The sequence below is a fragment of the Astatotilapia calliptera genome, chromosome 10 (genome assembly GCF_900246225.1).
Source record: "Astatotilapia calliptera chromosome 10, fAstCal1.2, whole genome shotgun sequence".
Classification (NCBI taxonomy): Eukaryota; Metazoa; Chordata; class Actinopteri; order Cichliformes; family Cichlidae; genus Astatotilapia; species Astatotilapia calliptera.
Window position 1 is genome coordinate 32,739,775 of NC_039311.1, and position 20,315 is coordinate 32,760,089.

The 20,315-nt window shown below is 46.7% G+C and overlaps 1 protein-coding gene across 1 annotated transcript; it reads left to right on the plus strand.

The window, feature by feature from the left end:
• The first annotated feature begins 3,243 nt into the window (after positions 1-3,243).
• LOC113030180 (nuclear pore complex protein Nup98-Nup96-like) lies at positions 3,244-18,309 on the plus strand. Its single transcript, XM_026181352.1, has 17 exons — positions 3,244-3,277; positions 3,364-3,506; positions 3,608-3,715; positions 3,803-3,983; positions 4,070-4,236; positions 5,676-5,813; positions 6,782-6,917; positions 6,995-7,087; positions 7,206-7,343; positions 7,508-7,692; positions 10,353-10,741; positions 14,662-14,854; positions 15,748-15,847; positions 15,936-16,049; positions 16,164-16,302; positions 17,145-17,322; positions 17,529-18,309. Exons 1-17 carry the CDS (start codon positions 3,244-3,246, stop codon positions 17,730-17,732), a joined length of 2,640 nt encoding a protein of 879 aa, XP_026037137.1. The 3' UTR covers positions 17,733-18,309.
• The last annotated feature ends 2,006 nt before the right edge of the window (positions 18,310-20,315 follow it).

The following is a 20,315-nucleotide window of genomic DNA, read 5'->3' on the forward strand; positions in this document are numbered from 1 at the left end:
AATTCTAATGTTGCAAGGACAATATCAGTTCTGCTTAGCGTTTATTAAAGGGTCAGGGTCCGTTGATCGGCGGACAGAGGCGGTTTCTCGCAGCTTAAGTACAGTTTTTTGTTTTATGGCGGGTTTTCCCGAAGTCGCAAAAGTATGACATCACAACATTCTGATTGGTCACTTGCAATGTTGATCCTGGAACAACATTTACTATGTTGACCTGGGAACAACACCAACACGACGATATCAGATCGTGTGAAGAATATAAAGAAAAATGTCTCCTGCTTTTTTTCCCGCCCAAACCTTTTGCCCTATATGTATAATATAGACATTAAAATGTAGCTATTGTTATCTTCTTTCATCCAGTGTTATTCTCTTTGAGATGTGTTTTAAGGTTTTCTCACAAATGCCATCAAAGCACAGCCTCCTTCATCCAAGTCTCTCATAGACAATAATGTTAACTCTAACTAATTTCGGCTGAAAATCAGAGGGGAAGGCTGCTTTATATGGTCAGCATGAACTCTACAAACATGAAAATTCAGTATTTGATACACTAGAGGTTCCTGCCGCTCAAGGTGAAAGAATTTTCTAGATACGATTGATAGTTTTCCCTTGGGAAGCATTTGTTTCAGAGGTTAAATCCTGTTTTCCACTCTTTGTATGGCCAGAACTTTGTGCCATCCGAAACTGAATTTGAATAAGTTAAATTTGAATTTGAATTGCTCAGATTGAATCTGAATTGTAACTTGAGTAAATGCTTTTTAACACTGAATTTGAATTAGCCTAATTTGAAATTCAATTTATTGGTTTAAAAATGATCATCACTAAATTGAAACTGAATTTTACATTATGAAAATGAATTAATTTGAAATTGTATTCCATCCTTCTTTAATTTTGGCACGACATTTAATTATGCTTTCAGTTTCACTTCTCACCATTCAATTTCAGTTCTTAAATTCAGTGTTTTGGGTCAAACATTCGGTAGTGATGGGATTTCCGGCTCTTTTTAGTGAGCCGGGCCGAAAGAGCCGGTTCTCTAAAAAGATGGAACTGGATGTGCCAGTTGTGTAACAAAAAGGGAAAGGAAAAGAAAAAAATACATTCAAGCATTTAAGCAATTATGTAATTTGTTCCATGATTCGAAAAGAGTGCAAATGCAAATTGAATACAGTGACTCACAGCCACGAAGCAGGTGCAGACGAGCAGAGGCAGGATTATCTGATTGAATCCAACCCAGAACTCAAAACTAATTAAAACATTCTCAGACACAAGAGCATTATCTCCTGGTCTTTATGATGAAGTTTGTTGTGTGTTTAGTGTCGATTTTTCGAGCAAAGGAAGAACTTTCAGGGATAAGAGTGAAAGTGTGGGATTATTCGGAGGAGAGAAAAGGTTGCTATGGCGTTCCTCAAGAGCTGTGCAGACAGTTTGCTTTATCCCTCTAGTTAACTGAGTAGGATGTCTGCCAAGCTCCCAAGGGATCTGTGTGTGTGAGAGAGAAAGAAAACAGAGCTAGAGGAAGGAGAGTAGTTCCAGTGGGTGGAACTGGATGGAACTGGTTTGGTCTGGCTCGGACTCGCCCGGTTAGGAGCCGGAATAGCACCTACTGTAAACCCGCCCAGTTTTTCCAACATTAACGTTTGTGTTTCGGATGTTTGTGACTAACCGGCGGATCAGCTCAGTTAGCCGCACGTGGAGGCGAATCGAGGTCGGCGAGAAATAACCGATAGCGCGATAATGTGCTCACAGAAGTCATTAAAACAAGGGTAAGGGTAAACGCGTGCAGTTTCCGTCAGCTGGGGTCATTTTGTACCCGTGAAGCATTTAAAGAATTCCACCTTAAATGCTTCCTGACTGTGGAGGTTTGACTCGTGGGTTCATGTGTCTGTTTCCATCCCTGACAAAGAGAATAAATGAAAAACATGATTTGAAACAAAACAACAAACCACAGCTGGAATCAACACCTGGCATATTTCGTGTGGAAGAGGTTCATGTCACAGATGAACCACAGTAAAAACAAGGTGCGAATATTGAATGAGTAAAGGTATAAAAGTCAGTGAATGTGTGATTTTCAGTGTCTCTGTAGGAGAAATGCTGTTGCATGTTCGAACATGTAGAAAGAGCTCAGAGTTAATTATCCAACACAAAGATTTGTTTTTCATCTAAAATGCATCAGAGCCGATGTGTCGTGTGTCAAATGTACTCGGAGGAGATCGAGAGCTCCAGAACACTTAACCTGCACAAAAGATGCTTTAGAACAGGAAGTGCAGTGATTTCTAATCAGGAGTGAGCGCAGTCGTTGTTCTCGAATATACACAAGAAGACTTCATCGTAACACTGTAGTCACAGGCCTAAATCACGGGATTGTGAGTACTGTTGTAATTAAATTTCTTCCCACAAACACTTGCTGAAGGACACTCCTGCACACAGAAGCAGCGTTTGCACTGATAAGATAAGATAAGATAAGATAAGATAAGATAAGATAAGATAAGATAAGATAAGATAAGATAAGATAACCTTTATTAGTCCCACACGTGGGAAATTTGTTTTGTCACAGCAGGAGTGGACAGTGCAAAAGTTATGAGGCAAAAAATTAGAATACAATAAGAATAAATACAGTACACAACTGTACAGAATAGAATAAAATACTATATACAGTAGAATAAAATAAAATAAATATACAATAAGATAAAAATAGAATACAAATACAAATACTATATACAACTGAGTAAAAATACAACGATGACAGAAAGGATTATTGCACTTAGTATTATTGCATATGTATGGATGTGTGTGCTTGATCAGTTAAAGTCTTTATTATGGAGTCTGACAGCAGTGGGGAGGAAAGACCTGCGAAATCTCTCCGTCCCACACCGTGGGTGCCGCAGTCTCCCACTGATGAGCAACAACAGGACAGAGCTGAACACCACCTGATGGTGTTCCTCCTTCCCTTATTGTAATGAGACGTAAAAGCTGTAGAGCTTTTGGTCCAAGCTTTGCAGCGGCTGAGTGTAAGTGTGTTCCTGTTGTAGAGAGTAACACTGCAAATGCTGCGTCGTGCTGTTCTTCTGCCTGTAACAGTTGCTGCCTGTGCAGTTTAACAGCTGGATGGAGCTTCTGGTCTGAACCAGTGAGAGTGTAGTGTCACGGTTGGACACGCTCCTCTGTCGTCACGTCTGGGTTAAAAACAGAGCTCGGCATTTCCTCTGGTTCCGGCTCCTCCCACCATCCAAAGACGTGACACTATGAGTCATGCTCATTGGCTCTTCTAAAGTCCTCTGTGGATGTGAGGCTGAAGCCAAAGTTGTGTTTGAAGCAGCTGCTCCGACTCTCCTTCTGTTCGGCCTGTAATGACGTGAACTCTCTCTTCAGGCTTCGGGACGAGCACCAGCAGCAGCGGCGGCCTCTTCGGCTCCACCAACACCACCTCCAACCCGTTCGGCGGGGCTACGTCCCTGTTTGGAGGTTCGGGGTTCTCCGCCACTCAGCAGCCGGGAACGACCGTGAAGTTCAACGTGAGTGACTATTCTTCCCCTTTAATCGTCTTTCTGCTCCTCAGACACTAAACGTCTCACTGTTTTTATGCTCTGTGTTAAATTTGTTTTCCCTTCTTCAGCCTCCGACAGGAAGTGACACAATGGTGAAGGCGGGCGTGACAACGAGCATCAATACGAAGCACCAGTGCATCACTGCCATGAAGGAGTACGAGAACAAGTCTCTGGAGGTCCGTTTTCACTCGGCGGCTCTTAAACGCAGCCACTAAAAACTCAGTTTTGTTGTTTGACGATGTTGTTTCTTCCTCTTCCTGCAGGAGTTGAGGCTGGAGGACTACCAGGCGGGCAGGAAAGGCCCAACCAACCCGATGGCCCCGGGAACCGGCAGTCTTTTCGGCCAGGCCACGGCCACGCCCAGCGCCACCACCGGCCTCTTCGGATCCTCGGCTCCCAACACCAGCTTCTCCTTCGGCCAGAACAAGAGCACCTTCGGAGGGCGTAAGTAGCTGTGACGTAGAGCCCACAAACAATAAGAAGTGTTGATGAGAGCAAGTGAAGTGACGTGCGTGTCTCTGTCTGTTCAGCAACTACCGGCAGTTTTGGCGCGACCACAGGCGGCCTGTTCAGTCAGCAGACCCAGCAGCAGGCCGGCAGCCTCTTCAAGCCCTTTGGTGCGACCACCACCGCCCAGAGCACCGGCTTCTCCTTTGGAAACACCAACACGATAGGACAGGCCAACACCAGCAGCATGGTGAGATTAGCTCTGCTTCACTGTTCCTGACACATCAGGTTGAGTTTGATTGCTGCTCATTTTCACACAATTTCACTCCTGCAGCCACAAAAAGTAAAGACTTGCAGGTGGAAACCAGCAGACTCGGCTTCACTTTGATTCAGTTTCGTTTAGCAGCCAAATCACACGCTGTCGTCCAGTGATGGGAATAATGGTGTTACAAGTAATGGTGTTACTTTTTTCAGTAACAAGTAATCTAACTACTTACTATTTCTATCGTTACAACGGCGTTACTGTTACTAACAAGAAAATGCAGCGCAGTCGCGTTACTGTTTTTCAAGAAACAGACGGTTGAAGCTGTGTTCAGCTGGTTCAGCATCTTATATCAGCTGCAGGGAAGTAGCTGTAAGTAATCTGGATGCTGCAGCTTTAAGCAGCTGCGCGCTCCTGCGATCACTTTCTGCCCGACAACCACTTTTTGGCACAATACCTGGAGCTCAGGGGGCAAAACAATCACATGCTGTTTGACTGAGGAAGAATAAGGTAGTCGTGGTAAGCCAATCACATGACCACTTTAAGATGACAAAGCAACACGGTGATATATACCACAGTCATGATAAACGTGTTTTTCCTCAATAGTTTCGTCACATTTCTCTAAGGACAGCGCAGCGAGCACGCTCCGCCTATGAGCAAAATAAACAAAACAAAAACAGCCCGTTGGTGGAAAATGCACCATGTCGACCAATCAGAACATGATATGGCAACATGACATTTTGTGTGGCATCTTGTTGAATGCAGAACAGCTGATTGTTCTGTAAATGGTTTGGAATGGTTAAAAAAAAAAAAAAAAGGTCAAAGGTAAATGGCTGCAAATAACTTTGTTTGCAAAATGTGTGGATATGATTTTAAAACTGATAATTTATATTTGCATTTTAAGTTATGAAATATGATCAATAAACATGTTTGTGGTTGTTACAGTAGAAAAATAACTTTTTCTACTTGGATTTTATGTTTGTCTGATTTTAGATCAATTGTGTGAGTACAGTCTGTCAAAATGAAAACATGACTGTAAATTCAGACACGTGAGGCTGTGCTGAAAAGGATGAGACCAAACAAAGTAAACAGTTTTTAAAGGTGAAATGTGGAGGAAACATCAAAACTAGTCAAAAATGGCCGATTACACCCAGGACCCCAGAGGGTAAAGCTTTTTTTTTTTTTTTTTTTAAAGTAACGCAATAGTTACTTTACAACTTATTAATTACTTTTAGAATCTTGTAACTCAGTTACTTTTTTGAAGAAGTAACTAGTAGCTATAATGAATTTTTCAAAGTAACTTGCCCAACACTGCTGTCGTCTCAGTTTGACTTTCAGCTGCCTCTGCGTTGGTGCGGTGCAGCATGTTTTCTCTTGACTCTGAAGCTGTTTGAAGTCACAGTGAGGTTGTTTGGATGTTTCTTCAGGGTTTGTTTGGGAACACGGCGGCGTCTCAGTCGGGCGGCTTGTTCGGCTCAGCTCAGACCAGCACCGCCACTGGTTTCGGGACAGCCACGGGCCTGTTCGGCCAAACCAACACTGGATTTGGGAATGTCGGCACTCAGGTTGGGATCAGAGCAGACCCATTATTGTCCAGTTGTGAATTATTTGTGTGTGTGTGTGTGTGTGTGTGTGCGCGTGTGTGTGTGTGTGTGTGTGCGCGTGTGTGTGTGTGTGTGTGTGCGCCCCCGGCGTGCAGCAGCTCCTCCCCTCATCAGATGTTTCCTCATCAAACTCTTGTTTGTGATGGCAAACAACTCTGTGTCCATACAGTTTGAAGTGAAGCACAGTCTGATTTCAGTCTGAAGGACACGGCGCTTCGTTCGTGTCCGGCCTGTGTGCGTTTTACGATTGTGTGCTCTGCTGTTTGTGAGGACAGTTTGAAATAAAGAAGCAACGACTTATTCTTTATTCTATAAAAGCAGGGAAAGAGATGGATGATCAAATGCAGCAGGACGTGTGCTGCAGAGTTTCAACCACATTTACAACTAAAGAGAAGCTCGATAACATAGATTTGAATGTCTTTACTGGCAGAAGTTATCAAGTCTTTTAAAAACCAACACGTTTAAGCATCATCCATGAGCAGAGCTGCTGTTACTGGTGTGGATTAACAATCTGTGAACTCTGACCTGTTAACGGTAAAATAAATCAGCGATTATGGTGTGTCATAGTGAAGTGACAGGAGGACAAAACTGTAAAAAAATAACTTATCATTTACGGATCTGTTTAAAGCTGGGTTGCAGCTCAGTGTGAGAGTCTTACCCTGCACCCTCGCTGTTAGCTTCCTCCACACTGTTAGCGCCAAACATCCCAAACCACGAGGTTAAAGCAGAGTTAACGGGTGCGCCTGTTTTCAGGAGGATGCCTTTAATGACTCGAGAACAAATATTCCAGAGCACGCGGGGAAGCGCGTGTATTTCCAGGCAGATGCTTCTTTGAGCACTCGGAGCTCTTTTGTAGTCTTGAGGTTGAGTTTCAGTTTGAGTGATAAGTTTTAGGTCCTTTACATATCCTGTGACTTTGGCTTCTGCAGCAGAGTTTATTCGGTAACAAGACAGCCGGGTTCGGCACCACCACCACCAGTGCCCCGTCCTTCGGCACCACCAACGGCCTTTTTGAGAACAAGCCCACCCTCACACTGGGAACCGGAACCAACACCTCCACCTTCGGTAAGTCAGCTGAAAATATGTGACGATGTCAAAGTTTCTGCGCCTCCGGCTCGTCCTGTTTGATTGTCTGGCTGCAGGTTTCGGTGCAAACTCTGCTGGAGGAGGACTGTTAGGGAACAAGTCCACCACTGGAGCGCTGGGGACCGGACTGGGAACCAGCTTCGGAACAGGTAACAGACCCAGCAACGGTACCCAGTAACTGCCTCGTTGCTTTAACTAGGACACTCACCTCTGCTCAGTCAGCCAGAAAAAACTAAACAGTCAGTTTGTCCACGTCTGTGTGTCCAGCAGTCGGCCCCGGGCAGACACTGTTTGGCAACACTCAGAACAAACTGGGCACCGCGCTGGGAACGATGGGAACGTTCGGAACAACTGGGTTCAACAGTGGAACGAGCACCCTGGGATTCGGAGCGACGCAGCCCGTCGGTGAGCGGCCACATGTTTTAGAGATGAGGACAGATTGATGCTGTTAAAACGTCATCATTTAGTTCTTTTATGCTGCTGGTAAAAATGTGACTCAAACTGCCCTCCGGCTGCTGTTTCACGTCCCCACGGGCACACGTGGAGCGTTAACATCTTCTCATTTCCAGCCCTCACAGATCCCAATGCAGCGGCTGCCCAGCAGGCCATGCTCCAGCAGCAGCTCAGCGTGCTGGCGTACTCACCATACGGAGACTCGCCGCTCTTCAGACCCTCAGACCCCAAGAAGAAGGAGGAGGCTTTCAGTTTTAACTTCACTGCAAAGAAGCCATCAAACTTGAGCTTCTGCCCCGCAGTAGGCTACGTCCACACTTACCCAGACAAATTTGAAAGCTGTGTTTTCATTTGAAAACGCTCCAAGTTCACACTTTTCAGTCGTTTTCACAGAGTTGTGCGTCCACATTGAAATGGCCAAAAACGCTGACGTTCCAGTGATACGTAAGAAGATTCGACCTGCCTCATTTCTGTCTGCCGCTTATTTACGTTCCGGCTCTTTGAAAGTTTTTAAATGGACTAAGAATGAGGTGGAGTTGTTGCTGCGAGTAACACAAAAGTGCAAAGTTGCAAAGTTAGTGAGAATTAAAGAATTTGAAGAAAAGCTCTCTGGAGCACGTACAGACTGATGTTGATCTTTAACAGGGCCGTCAAAACTGAGAGCAAACAAAACAACTGCTGTGTAATGCCCTCCGCTGTCTTAGTTTGTCACATGACTGCGTCATATGACTAAAATGTGTCATTATTTTCGAGAAGGCTCCGGGTTTGCTGTCCACACTGCAATGCAAACACAGCGTTTTCAAATGCATTCGCTTCGGAGAGCATCTTCAAAACGCCTCAGTGTGGACGGGAGGCAAAAAGATGTATCAAACAAAAACATTAGTGGGAGTAGGGCTGCCACCATTTGTCAACTATCAAAATCGTCGACCATTAATTTAATAGTCGACGCGTCGTTTGAAGCTTTGTAAGATCCCAAAAGACGCAGGAATAAGTAGCAGGATTTAAGAGTGTAATAACGGGCTGAAACAGAAGATGGCAGAACAGGCTTTTCCCCGCAGCACGCCGTGTAATAAATACTCACAAAGAAAACGACGGCCGTTACAACTTATGTCTAAAAATGTATCGTTTCATGCATCGTTAAAACACTCGACTCCAGCTACACGACGCCCAGCTGGAAACACTTCACGCAAGTCGAGCTGCCCGAGATTCACAGAATTTACAGAAAATGTTACATTTTTGTGAATTATATCGTTATCGGACGATAGATGTTTTATATCGGGATATGAGATTCTGGTCATATCGCACAGCCCTAGTTGATGCCTATTTTAATTAACTCTTCCTGTCTATTAGTGCCTCCCTTCTGTGCTAGTGCTAGTGTCCGATCTGTACTTAAAATGACTTGTGTTGTTTCTCTGTGTTACTGTGAAGCACTTTGGTGAGCCTTCAGGTTTTTGCATGTGCTATATAAATAAAACTGTATTGTATACCATATTTTTTGCACTATAAGGTAGGGCTGTGCTGTTCTAACGTTTGAGTCTAAGGTTTATTTTTTTAGCACCTGACGGCCCTTTTTTGCTTCTCCTCTGTAAACTCTCTGCATCCTCTTTCACGTGATTCAGTTTATTTTGAAAAGTCTCAACAGGATCTTGAGCTTTATTGTGAAAGGTTTATGTGGAACATAAACAAGCAGACATACGATGCTGTTACCGTTGTTGTTGCTAATGACAACGCATAAAAACAGGCGCTTGTCCGTCCGTAGTGTGGTGATATTAAATATAAGAGAAAGAGAGAACTTTAATAAATTAATATAGCCACTACAGTGACCATCAGAACCATGAAAAAATATTGCTGTAAACGGTTTATTTTGCTACACCACGAAACAAACGACAGCGTAAAATGAAACGATAGACGTTTTTATATAGTCATCCGATATATATCGTTATATCGAACAGCCCTACTATAAGGCGCACTTAAAATCCTTTAATTTTCTCAGAAGTCGACAGTGTGCCTTATGTATGAATTCTGGTTGTGCTTACTGACCTTGAACCAATTTTATGTGGTACATGGTGCACAGCAATCAGTCAAACTGTTTTAGTACAACTTTGCTAAGCTACGAAGCCGCACCACTTGATGGATTGTCGGAGCATTAGGGCTACCGTAGTCTGGAGCCTCGCTGAGTAATCTGGGTCCTAAACTCCGTCTCTTCTGGTCCCAAAGTCAAACGAACATTGTGGCATCACTAAGAGTTAAAAACTGTCTAAATTCTTTCATCTTTGACAAAATGATCAGCGTTCTGCTCTACCAGGTGTAACATCCAGGCATCCATGAAAACAGAATTTATTACATTTAACAGAGTTAGAAGTTAGCAGGAAGTTAGCTCGCTAGTTTCCACCTAAGCATGATATCGCATGTTCTGATTGAGAGATTGATGAAAAATTAAAACGTACAGCTCTGCTGTCACATCCAACATAAATGAAGACAGGAAAGTAAACAGCAGTGACGTTTGTAGGGTTACTGAAGTTGGGCTAGCTGGTATATAATGATGTGCTACGTGACCGCTAGCGACACAGCTATGTTAGCATAATATAAATACGCTAACTTTTTTCCACTGGATAAAAGTTAACGTGAGGGTTCCCGATGGTCAGGGACAAATACAGTCGCATGGCAGGATGCTGTAAAAGGACCAAACTTCAGTCAGGAGAACAACTGAGATAATCCATGATGACACCATCAACTTGTTATTGTGGTATAGTAAAAATCTCTGTTTAGTTTATACCGCCCACCCCTAGTTTCTTTTGCTGCCGTCACGGCGGTTTCACTTCCTCGCTGTCGGTACCTCGTCTAAACAAACCATTGGGAGGCTCCGCCCCTCACAGGTGACGGGAACGTAGAATTTATTACATAAAGTAATACAAAGCTGTGAGGTAAATTGTAATCTGCATCTCTTCTTTGTTCTGACAGTGTCTGAAACCGACCAATCCGACGGCTCAGAAGGCTCTGACCACGCCCACTCACTACAAGCTGACTCCGTGTCCTGCGACCAGGGTGCGGCCCAAAGCGCTGACGTCTTCCGGAGCCTCCAAGTCGCAGCTTTTTGACGGCCTGGATGACGACGAGCCGTCGCTCACCAACGAAGCCTTCGTGCTGCTGTACACCTCCGCTCGCCACGCAGCGGCAAAGTTAAATATGACCGTGCGCATGCCGGCAGGTGACGCTGTCCGTTTCCTCCACAGGAAGAGCATCAAGAAGCTCGTGCTGAAGAACCTGAACAACAGTCAGTACAGCAGTCCTCTGAACAAGGAGAGCGACGACCTTGCCTCGCCGTCAGAGTACCCACAGAACGGACACAGGTCTCACCACGTTCCTATTGGCTGTCACGTCTCTGAGAGTCAAAAGTGTAACATGACCGTAGAAACTGCAGCGCTGATTCAGGCGTGAGCCGCTTTGACTTTGTCACGGTCCTGGGTCTCCTGACCCAGCGTTTTTAGTTCTTTGTGATGTGTGTATTATTGTACTTGTGTGAGTTATTCTATGGTTTCTAATTTCGATCCCTTGCCCTTCATGTTTCTCTGTGTCCCCTCTGTTCTGTGTAAGTCTGTGTCTGCATGTTTGAGTTCCCCTCTGTGTCTCTCGGTTCTTAGAGTCCTCTGCCTTATGGTTTATGTCTCTGTGTTTCTTAGTTGCTGTCTCCACTGTCAAGTTCGCGTCTCTGTGTGATCCTTCCTGTTTTACTTTGAAGGTCCGTGTCTTATGTGAATGTGTCCTGCTTTGCTTGTCTCATCAGTCCTGATTTCTCCCAGCTGTGCCCTCCTTCTGTGTCTCATTCCCCTCGTTACTCCCCAGTGTATTTAAACCCTGTGTTTCTCTGAGTCAGTGTCGCGTCGTCCCTCATGCTGTGTGTGGATCTCCCTGTGTCTCTCTGTGAGTTCTTAGTTTGTGGTTTCCCAGTTTAGTTTAGTTTGTATGTTTGTTCTACCGGCGAATAAAGCTGTGTTTTGAGTTCATTCCCTCGAGTCTGTGAGTCCTGCATTTTGGGTCCAACTCCTGCCTGCCGCACAGCGATTCCTGACAGTACGACGCGACCAGACATGGACCCAGCAGCACTCAACCCATCAGAAGACCTGCGTCTTGACATAATCTACTCCGTGGAAAGACTCCTGCATCTGTGGCTCGAACATGAGGGGAAGGAATTTCGCCGTGCTGTGGAAACCAGACTACAGCGTTTAATCTCTGGTCTTCCTTGGCTACTCAGTGCGCTCCACCCACTCGAACAGGATTTAATCCAAAACGAGCTCCACCTTCATCCCCCAGCTGCTACTGCCCACCTGCCTGAAGGGCCGGATGTGGAGCTGCTCGGCCCGTCAGAGCCATCATCAAAAAGGAAACGGCGTTCCCGCCGCCAACACCCACCGCCACAGCCGGACCCCGAGACTTCTGAGTTGCCAGCTGTGGTGAGTGGAAGGGACAATCAGGAGTTTCTTGACTCTGGGACTGTTTATTCCGGGGCTGTGTTTTTTCACTTAGCTGCCCAGCCAGAAGTTCTCTTAGCTGCCCAGCCTCCTGAAGCCGTCTTAGCTGCCCAGCCTCCTGAAGCCCTCTTAGCTGCCCAGCCTCCTGAAGCCCTCTTAGCTGCCCAGCCTCCTGAAGCCCTCTTAGCTGCCCAGCCTCCTGAAGCCCTCTTAGCTCCGTCTCCTGTGTCCCCGCTAGCACAGCCATTAACTCCACCACACGCTCCATTTTCACCTCTACCATCGCTTCAGTCATCAGTTCGGTCTGCCACTCAGTCGCCCTTAGTTCCATTATCCACACTACCACCTGTTTCCCTTCCACCACCACCATCACTACACCCAGCCATGGGTCAGACATTCAACCCATAGCCCTGCCGTTAATACACTCTGTAGCTGAGCCACTAGCCGCCCGACCCGCAGCCACTTCAGCCACTCCTCCACCCGTTACACCTCCACTACAACCGTCACTGCAGTCTCTAGCGCAGTCCCCTGTAGCTCAGCCTTCCCCAGCGCAGTCTCCAGTGTCCCCAGCGCAGTCTCCCTTAGCACAGTCATCCACTCAATCACCAGCTCCACTTTCCCCCCCAACTATCACTACTACCTCTAGCTCAGTCTCCTGTGCACCCACCTCTAGCTCAGTCTCCTGTGCACCCACCTCTAGCTCAGTCTCCTGTGCACTCAACTCTGGTTCATTCTCCTGTGAAATCATCAACTCCACCGCCTACTCCACTCTCACCACCACCGTTACAACAGACATCAGTTCAGTCTCCCGTGCAGTCATCTACTTCACCACCATCAATAGCTCAGGTCCCCGTATCTCCAGTAGCTCAGCTCCCACTCTCACCCGTGTCTCCAGTAGCTCAGTTAGCTGCCCAGCAGCCACTCTCTGCTCCGTCTCCTGTGTCGCCAGTTTTGCTCATTCACTCCATGCAGAGAGGTAACTTGATTTCTACTCAGGGTACTTTTCATAGTTTAGCCGCCGTTGGCACAGTTTGCCACTCCAGGGCTTCCCCAGAGGCTAGGTCTCAGTCCCCAGCTGATTCTGGACCCCTGAAGTTCAAGCAGCCCCCTAAGAACTGCACCATGTTCGCATTGCCTGGGCAGAGTCAGTGCTCAGTGCAGCGCCAGTTGTCCTCATGTCAGCCAAAGGACTTCATGCCTGTTGGCTTTGTTTTGGCCTCCGCTGGAGGGTCCGAGGGGCCCGTTCAGCCTCCTGTCTCCGCTGGAGGGTCCGAGGGGCCCGTTCAGCCTCCTGTCTCCGCTGGAGGGTCCGAGGGGCCCGTTCAGCCTCCTGTCTCCGCTGGAGGGTCCGAGGGGCCCGTTCAGCCTTCTTTCTCCGCTGGAGGGCCCAAGGAGGCCGTCCAGCCGCCACCGGCGGCCCCTGCTTCTACTCCGCCTGGTCCAGCCTCAGCCTCTGCAGCTCCGCCTGGTCCAGCCTCAGCCTCTGCAGCCCCGCCTGGCCCAGCCTCGGAGTCTTCGTCCTCGTCTGGCCCAGCCTCGGAGTCTTCGCCCTCGTCTGGTCCAGCTTCGACTTTGGCTTCTGTTTCGCCAGCTGCAGCTCCAGCCTGTGCTTCGCCTGCTGCGGCCCCGTCATCGCCTGGTCCGGCTCCGTCATCGCCTGGTCCTGCCTCGACTGGTCCTGCCTCGACTGGTCCTGTGCCCACCGGGCCATGGCCAGCACGCCTAACACTGGAGAGCCGCCGCTGCCTTCCGCGCAGCCGGCCTCCTGAACTGCTCCGTCGTCTCCTTCGTCGCTGCCGCTGCCTTCCGCGCGGCCGACCTCCTGAACTGTTTCCACATCGTCGCCGTTGCCTTGCGCACGGCTGGCCTCCTGAACTGTTTCCACGTCGCCGCCGATGCCTTCCGCGCAGTCGGCCCCCTGGACTGGTTCCACGTCTCCGCCGTTGCCTTCCGCATGGCCGACCCCCTGAACTGCTCTGTGTTTGGGTTGTTTTCTTGGGCTCCGGTGTTTGCTGTACTCTTCTTTTGTTTTCTGTTCCGAGCCCTCCGTCCTGGAACCCCGCCGCCCGCCCTGGGTTGTTTTCTGTTTGGTTTTGTTTTTCTGTGTTTGGGCTGTCTGGAGCCAGCCCTTAAGGGGGGGGTACTGTCACGGTCTTGGGTCTCCTGACCCAGCGTTTTTAGTTCTTTGTGATGTGTGTATTATTGTACTTGTGTGAGTTATTCTATGGTTTCTAATTTCGATCCCTTGCCCTTCATGTTGCTCTGTGTCCCCTCTGTTCTGTGTAAGTCTGTGTCTGCATGTTTGAGTTCCCCTCTGTGTCTCTCGGTTCTTAGAGTCCTCTGCCTTATGGTTTATGTCTCTGTGTTTCTTAGTTGCTGTCTCCACTGTCAAGTTCGCGTCTCTGTGTGATCCTTCCTGTTTTACTTTGAAGGTCCGTGTCTTATGTGAATGTGTCCTGCTTTGCTTGTCTCGTCAGTCCTGATTTCTCCCAGCTGTGCCCTCCTTCTGTGTCTCATTCCCCTCGTTACTCCCCAGTGTATTTAAACCCTGTGTTTCTCTGAGTCAGTGTCGCGTCGTCCCTCATGCTGTGTGTGGATCTCCCTGTGTCTCTTAGTTTGTGGTTTCCCAGTTTAGTTTAGTTTGTATGTTTGTTCTACCGGCAAATAAAGCTGTGTTTTGAGTTCATTCCCTCGAGTCTGTGAGTCCTGCATTTTGGGTCCAACTCCTGCCTGCCGCACAGCGATTCATGACAGACGTTTCCTTTCTCTCTCCTCCCCTCGCCATGTTCTCCTATTTGCAGCCACGTGGAGGAGGAAGAGGAGCAGCTGAGGAGGGTGGCGGGCCCCGGCAGGCGGGCCGACGACGACCCGGAGGTCACCCAGTTCTACGTCAACCTCATCGCCAAGCCAATCCCACAGGGCCGCGCCCACGCCAGCCTGCAGGACACCATCAGCGACCTGAACATGCACAAAGGCTCGAGGAACGGCCTTGAGGTCAGAACCAGAACAAACATCACCGCCTCCCCAAGCGTGTCGTCGCTTGGGGAGGCGAAACTAACCGCCGATTTAAGCTGAGCTGCAGAATCAGCGGCACAAATAAATCAGTGTTCGAGTCCCGAACATCAGCTGAACAAATTAGAAACATTAATCCCGTTTTCCGGCTCCTCGTTTTCTTCACTGCTTCTGAACTTTTACATTTTGCTGCTGATAGGTTTGTAGCTTGAACCTATTCGCTGGAACGTTAAGACAATATAATTACACTGCAAGCAAGACGCAAGTAGGCAAACTTCTTCATGGTACTCGTGCACGGGAGAGAACCGGACAACCGCTTGACTCCAGTTGGTCTCGTCCGTTCTCCCATACACTGTCCTTTTATTGAGGTTACATGAATATGCATAGGTTCATTAACATACGACGTCTACATACAAACAAAGAGTACCTTGCCTGTGTGTGTGTGTGTGTGTGTGTGTGGGTGTGGACTGCTGATCAAAGGGTCAAACATCCTTGGTCAGGAAGAGGGTAGCCTCCCCCTCACCCTAGATGGTTCATCCTAGATAACACGGTGAGGAAGTCCTGCAGTTCATCTAAACAAAGAGCACTTAGACTAGAACAGATGTAGCTACGTTAATCCTACCATAAAACAACAAGACACGGTATGACCTCTCATGCTCCCAAAGTGCTGTCTAATACACACAAAGTTTGCAGACTATCAAGGATCAAAACCTCTACCAATCTACAACTAATTACAAAACTCTAAGCATATATAAGTAAATATTTCTAAGCATAAATGACAATCAACAATACAAATCTAACAGCTGCCACCTAGTGGCCCAAGGCGGCACAGCACGCTAGAATCACGGCTAATTCTGAGCTTTTTGTTTTTTCAGCTGAGCAACGATGACGTGTCTGCGTCCTTCGGCGAGGAGTCTCTGCAGGAGGAGCGAGAGGAGGAGCAGCAGCTGTCCCAGCAGTCTCCGCACCCTGCAGGTAACTGAGCGTGCTCGCTGATTTCAGCTTCCGTCCGCATTTCCTTCGCTGGACGGTAAAAGACGCGCGTTTGCTTTGCTGTTTTCAGGCATCGTTCTGAATCGTGTGGGCTATTACACCATCCCCTCCATGGACGAGCTCGCCGACATGGTGGACGAAAACGGGGAGTGCATCGTGGAGAACTTCACCATCGGCAGGAAAGGTACCGCCTGCGCACGTGTGATGTCATACTTCAGTCGCACGCTAACAGGTTTGAGCTGAAGTCTGCTCTGATTGGACAGCTGTCTCACCGCTCTTCACCGATCTGCTTTTCCAGGTTACGGCTCCATCTTCTTCCCCGGCGAGGTGAACGTGTCGGGACTGAACCTCGACGAAATCGTCCACTTCAGACGCAAAGAGGTCATCGTGTACCCGGACGACAAGAGCAAGCCACCGGAGGGGGAGGGGCTTAACAGGTGAGCGACAGGAGATGACGGGAAACCTTACAAACCAAAACGAACATCTCAAAGGAAAAAAGATTTCAGTTTAAAAACAAGCTAACTTACAGGATTCGTTCACCTCATTTTTCTAAAAGTAAGGATGGCGCTCGCTGCTGGCCAGCGAGAAGAAAAATCCACCCTTCCCTATTGGTGGAAGAATTTAGCGTATCGACCAATCACAAAATGATATGGCAACATGTGACATCTGGTTGTTTAGGAAGAGGAGGAAGTTTAGGGGACAGAGTTTTGAGATGTGTTGTTCAGCGTGTGAATGTGTAGTTAGTGTTTTGTTGTGTACTTATTGTTTCGACGTGCACAACAAAGCAGTCGGCAGCACCGCGCTCTGAGGCGACTGCTGAATGTCACCGTTCTGCCAAAAAGCCACCGAAGGCAGATTATGATGTAAACACTGCCTCCAGGTGGGAAACAGGAAGTGATGTGTTCTTCTGTCCTGTGACGCTTTCATGGAGTGGCACAAATCACGTGTGTGGCAGAACACGGAGTTGTTCTATAAATAGGTTTAAATGGTTAAAACACTTGAACTGCATTTTTAGATGAATGGATTTATGGAACTTGTTTGCATTTCAAGTCGAAACCATGAAAATGGTTTGTTAAACGTGTTTGTGGTTGTTAGAGTAAATATTACTTTTTCCTACTTGGATTTTATGTTAATGTTAAAATGAAAAATGATACCAAAGGAAGCGAACAGTTCAACAGTAGTCGAAAACGTGCGATCATACCCTCGACCCCACAGGGTTAATCAACCTGTGGCGTTCTGCCTCTGCTTCCTGTCCTGATGTGGATCTGTGTTTTCGCAGGCGCGCGGAGGTGACTCTGGACGGCGTTTGGCCGAACGACAAGACGGCCTGCACCCAGATCAGGAGCCCCGAGCGTCTGAGCGACATGAACTACGAGGGCCGGCTGGAGAAGGCGTCGCGCAAGCAGGGAGCTCGCTTCCTGGAGTACCGACCTGAGACCGGGTCCTGGGTGTTCGAGGTCAGTTTCAGATTAAAGCACGCTCGCTGCCCGCTGCTGTGGAGCGACACCTGTTGATCTGATGAACGTCAGCACCGTCCTCGTTCGTTGATGTTTGAATGTTTTCAGCAGGTTCAGATCCACAACACTTAGATAAAAATGATGGAGTCACTTCTGTTTGTGTGGTTCTCAGGTGTATTTGACTCCTCCCCCTCTTTATTCCTCAGGTGGCGCACTTCTCCAAGTACGGCCTGCAGGACTCGGACGAAGACGAGGACGTCCCGCCGAAAGCCGAAGCCAAGAAGCTGAAGACGCTCCCTCCCTCCCGGCTGCAGCAGCAACAGCTTCCCCCCTCTCAGCAGCAGGTGGCGCCACAGGCTCAGGTAGAGCAGCCCGCGCCCTCCCACACTCACCCTCCTCCTCCTCACTGAGGCCACTGATTAAAGGAGCGCTTCACCCAATGGTGTGCTCGCAGGTCGATTTTAACCAGACGTTTTCAGTCTTTTGTTTTTTTTTTAAGTTTGAAGCTTTTTGATTTTGATCATTTTCACTCGGAGCAGCTGTGCAGCGTCAGCGCTCTGCCTGATGTGGAACCAGTTCCACCAGTGGCTCTAGAAAGTCACCACTGATTCGTGGATGCAGATTACACATGACCCTGATCTCGCATATTAATCATTTGGGAAATGTTGGACAAAGGCAGAACTGGCTCCACGGCGCCGCCGGCGAGCGTGTGACGCTTTAAATCCTTTTACTGTCAGACGTCGGTGATTTATGAGTGAAGGAGTTGTGTGACATAAAGGTCAAAGGTCAGGAACAGAGCGCTCAATAAGGAGCCGACTTTGAGCTGCTGTAATGAAGTCTGAGAATAACGAGACGCATTCAGGAGTTTTACAGGATTAACGAAGGAAGTTCAGCGTTAACGATGACAGAAGGGCGAAGAATGTCGAGACAGAATCCAAAATATTTATATTCAAAGCAAAAAACTCACTTTTTTCTTTTACCAATAAACTGAGAACAAGAACAGACACATCTCTACTAGAGATGGCACGATACCACTTTTTTATGTCCGATACCGATACCGATATCATAAATTTGGATATCTGCCGATACCGATATGAATCCGATATAGTGTTTTTTAATCAACAAAACTGTTTTTTAAAATATCTTGCTGCATTTTGCAAGTCTGCAAGTTCATACTCAAGTTTAAAACAACAACTACACTAAAGCTATTCTGTTATACCTGTATACAAAAAAAATATTTCATAGTTCAGCAATACTGATCAATCTAATAAACTTAGACCTACACCATCCTCCCTATTCTGGTATTTTAAAGAGTACTTAGCGTAAATATTAAGCAACCTAACTAATAGGGTTCCAACTCCCAGCAACAACAAAAATAAATAAATAAAAAATAGGGAACCACCCCTCACGCTCCACCTCATGATGCTTAATCGACGTAATCAACCTTAATTTGATGCAGTGTGAAAAAAAAATGCACAGAAATCAATTATTTTTCAAGAAATATTAAATAGATTCAACATCTTTCTTCAACAAAATTGCAGACTGCACAGATGGTACCTTCCCAAAGGAAAAAGTACTATAGCTTACTAGGGTATATATATTAGACTTAATTTTTAACAAACATACAAGAATTTTTAACAAACATACATTCAAACTATAACATGATAATTTTAACCGGTGATTTTAACCTGCACATAGATAATCCTTCTGACCCTGCAACAAAAGAATTCTTAAACATTCTTCACTGTTTGGATTTTATCCAGCACGTCACGCAGCCGAGTCACAACAGAGGACACACTCTGGACCTGGTCATCACCCATGGGCTGTCCACCAGCGTGTCCTCTGTTGTTGACTTGGCTGTCTCTGACCACTACTGTGTGTTTTTTAACATCACCGGTTTTATTCAGCGGGAGACCTCGGTGCGAACTATGAGGAGGCGCTATCTAACCTCTGAAGTGGCTGCAAATTTTACCAGGGTTTTAGACGAATGCCCCCCTGTGATTCTACCTGCACCCTGCGATCTGATTTTTAGTTATTTCAACAGCAAACTGAAGAAAAGCCTTGACTCCGTTGCTCCACTCACCACCAAAAAGATTAACGTAAAACATGCATCACCCTGGAGAAACGAAGAAGTCAAAAAACTCAAAAGAAATTGCAGGGCAGCAGAAAGGAGATGGAGGAAAAATAAAAATAATATCAACCATCAAATATTTTGCGAGCAACTTAAAGTGTACAATAATACATTAAGGAAGTCAAGAAATTCATACTTCGCCAAAATAATCAGTATTAACAAAAATAATCCCAAGGTCCTCTTTTCCACCATAGATCATTTATTTAACCCTGATTTTAACAGCTCCCAAAGAACCCCCACAGACTCGCTCTGTGAGCAGTTTGCAGACCACTTCAGGGGAAAGATCAGCGCCATCAGATCTGATATTTTATCTAATCGTGATATGATTGTAAACACATCTGAGGGCTCGATTGTACCTGAGGAGACACTGGACAGCTTTGTCCTGGTTAATGCTGAGAACCTTCAGAAGGTTTTCTCCACAGTGAGACCCACCACATGTCTTTTAGATCCAATTCCTTCTTCACTCTTTAAAACACTTTATGGATTTTTTGAGGCTGAGCTTTTATGCATGATGAATTGCTCTCTTCAGTTGGGTGTCTTCCCTGCTGCCTTTAAAACGGCGGTGGTGAGGCCCCTTCTGAAGAAGAGCAATTTGGATTGTAATGATTTTAATAACTACAGACCTGTATCCAACTTACCATTTTTAAGTAAAGTCTTAGAAAAACTTGTTTTTACTCAGATTACTGATTTTCTCAATGATAGACAGATCCTGGAGATATTCCAGTCTGGATTTAGGGTGAACCACAGCACAGAGACGGCTCTCCTAAAGGTTTTAAATGATCTTAGATGTAACTGGGACTCCCAAAAGCTCTCAGTCCTGGTGCTACTGGATCTAAGCGCAGCCTTTGATACAGTAGACCAC

Bases quoted from the DNA above. Each gene is read 5' to 3' on its own strand.
- LOC113030180 (XM_026181352.1), top strand. From the start codon at position 3,244: ATGCTCATTGGCTCTTCTAAAGTCCTCTGTGGAT. The intron at 7,088-7,205 runs GTAACAGACCCA...CTGTGTGTCCAG, and splicing joins GGGAACCAGCTTCGGAACAG to CAGTCGGCCCCGGGCAGACA. The intron at 7,693-10,352 runs GTAGGCTACGTC...TTGTTCTGACAG, and splicing joins ACTTGAGCTTCTGCCCCGCA to TGTCTGAAACCGACCAATCC.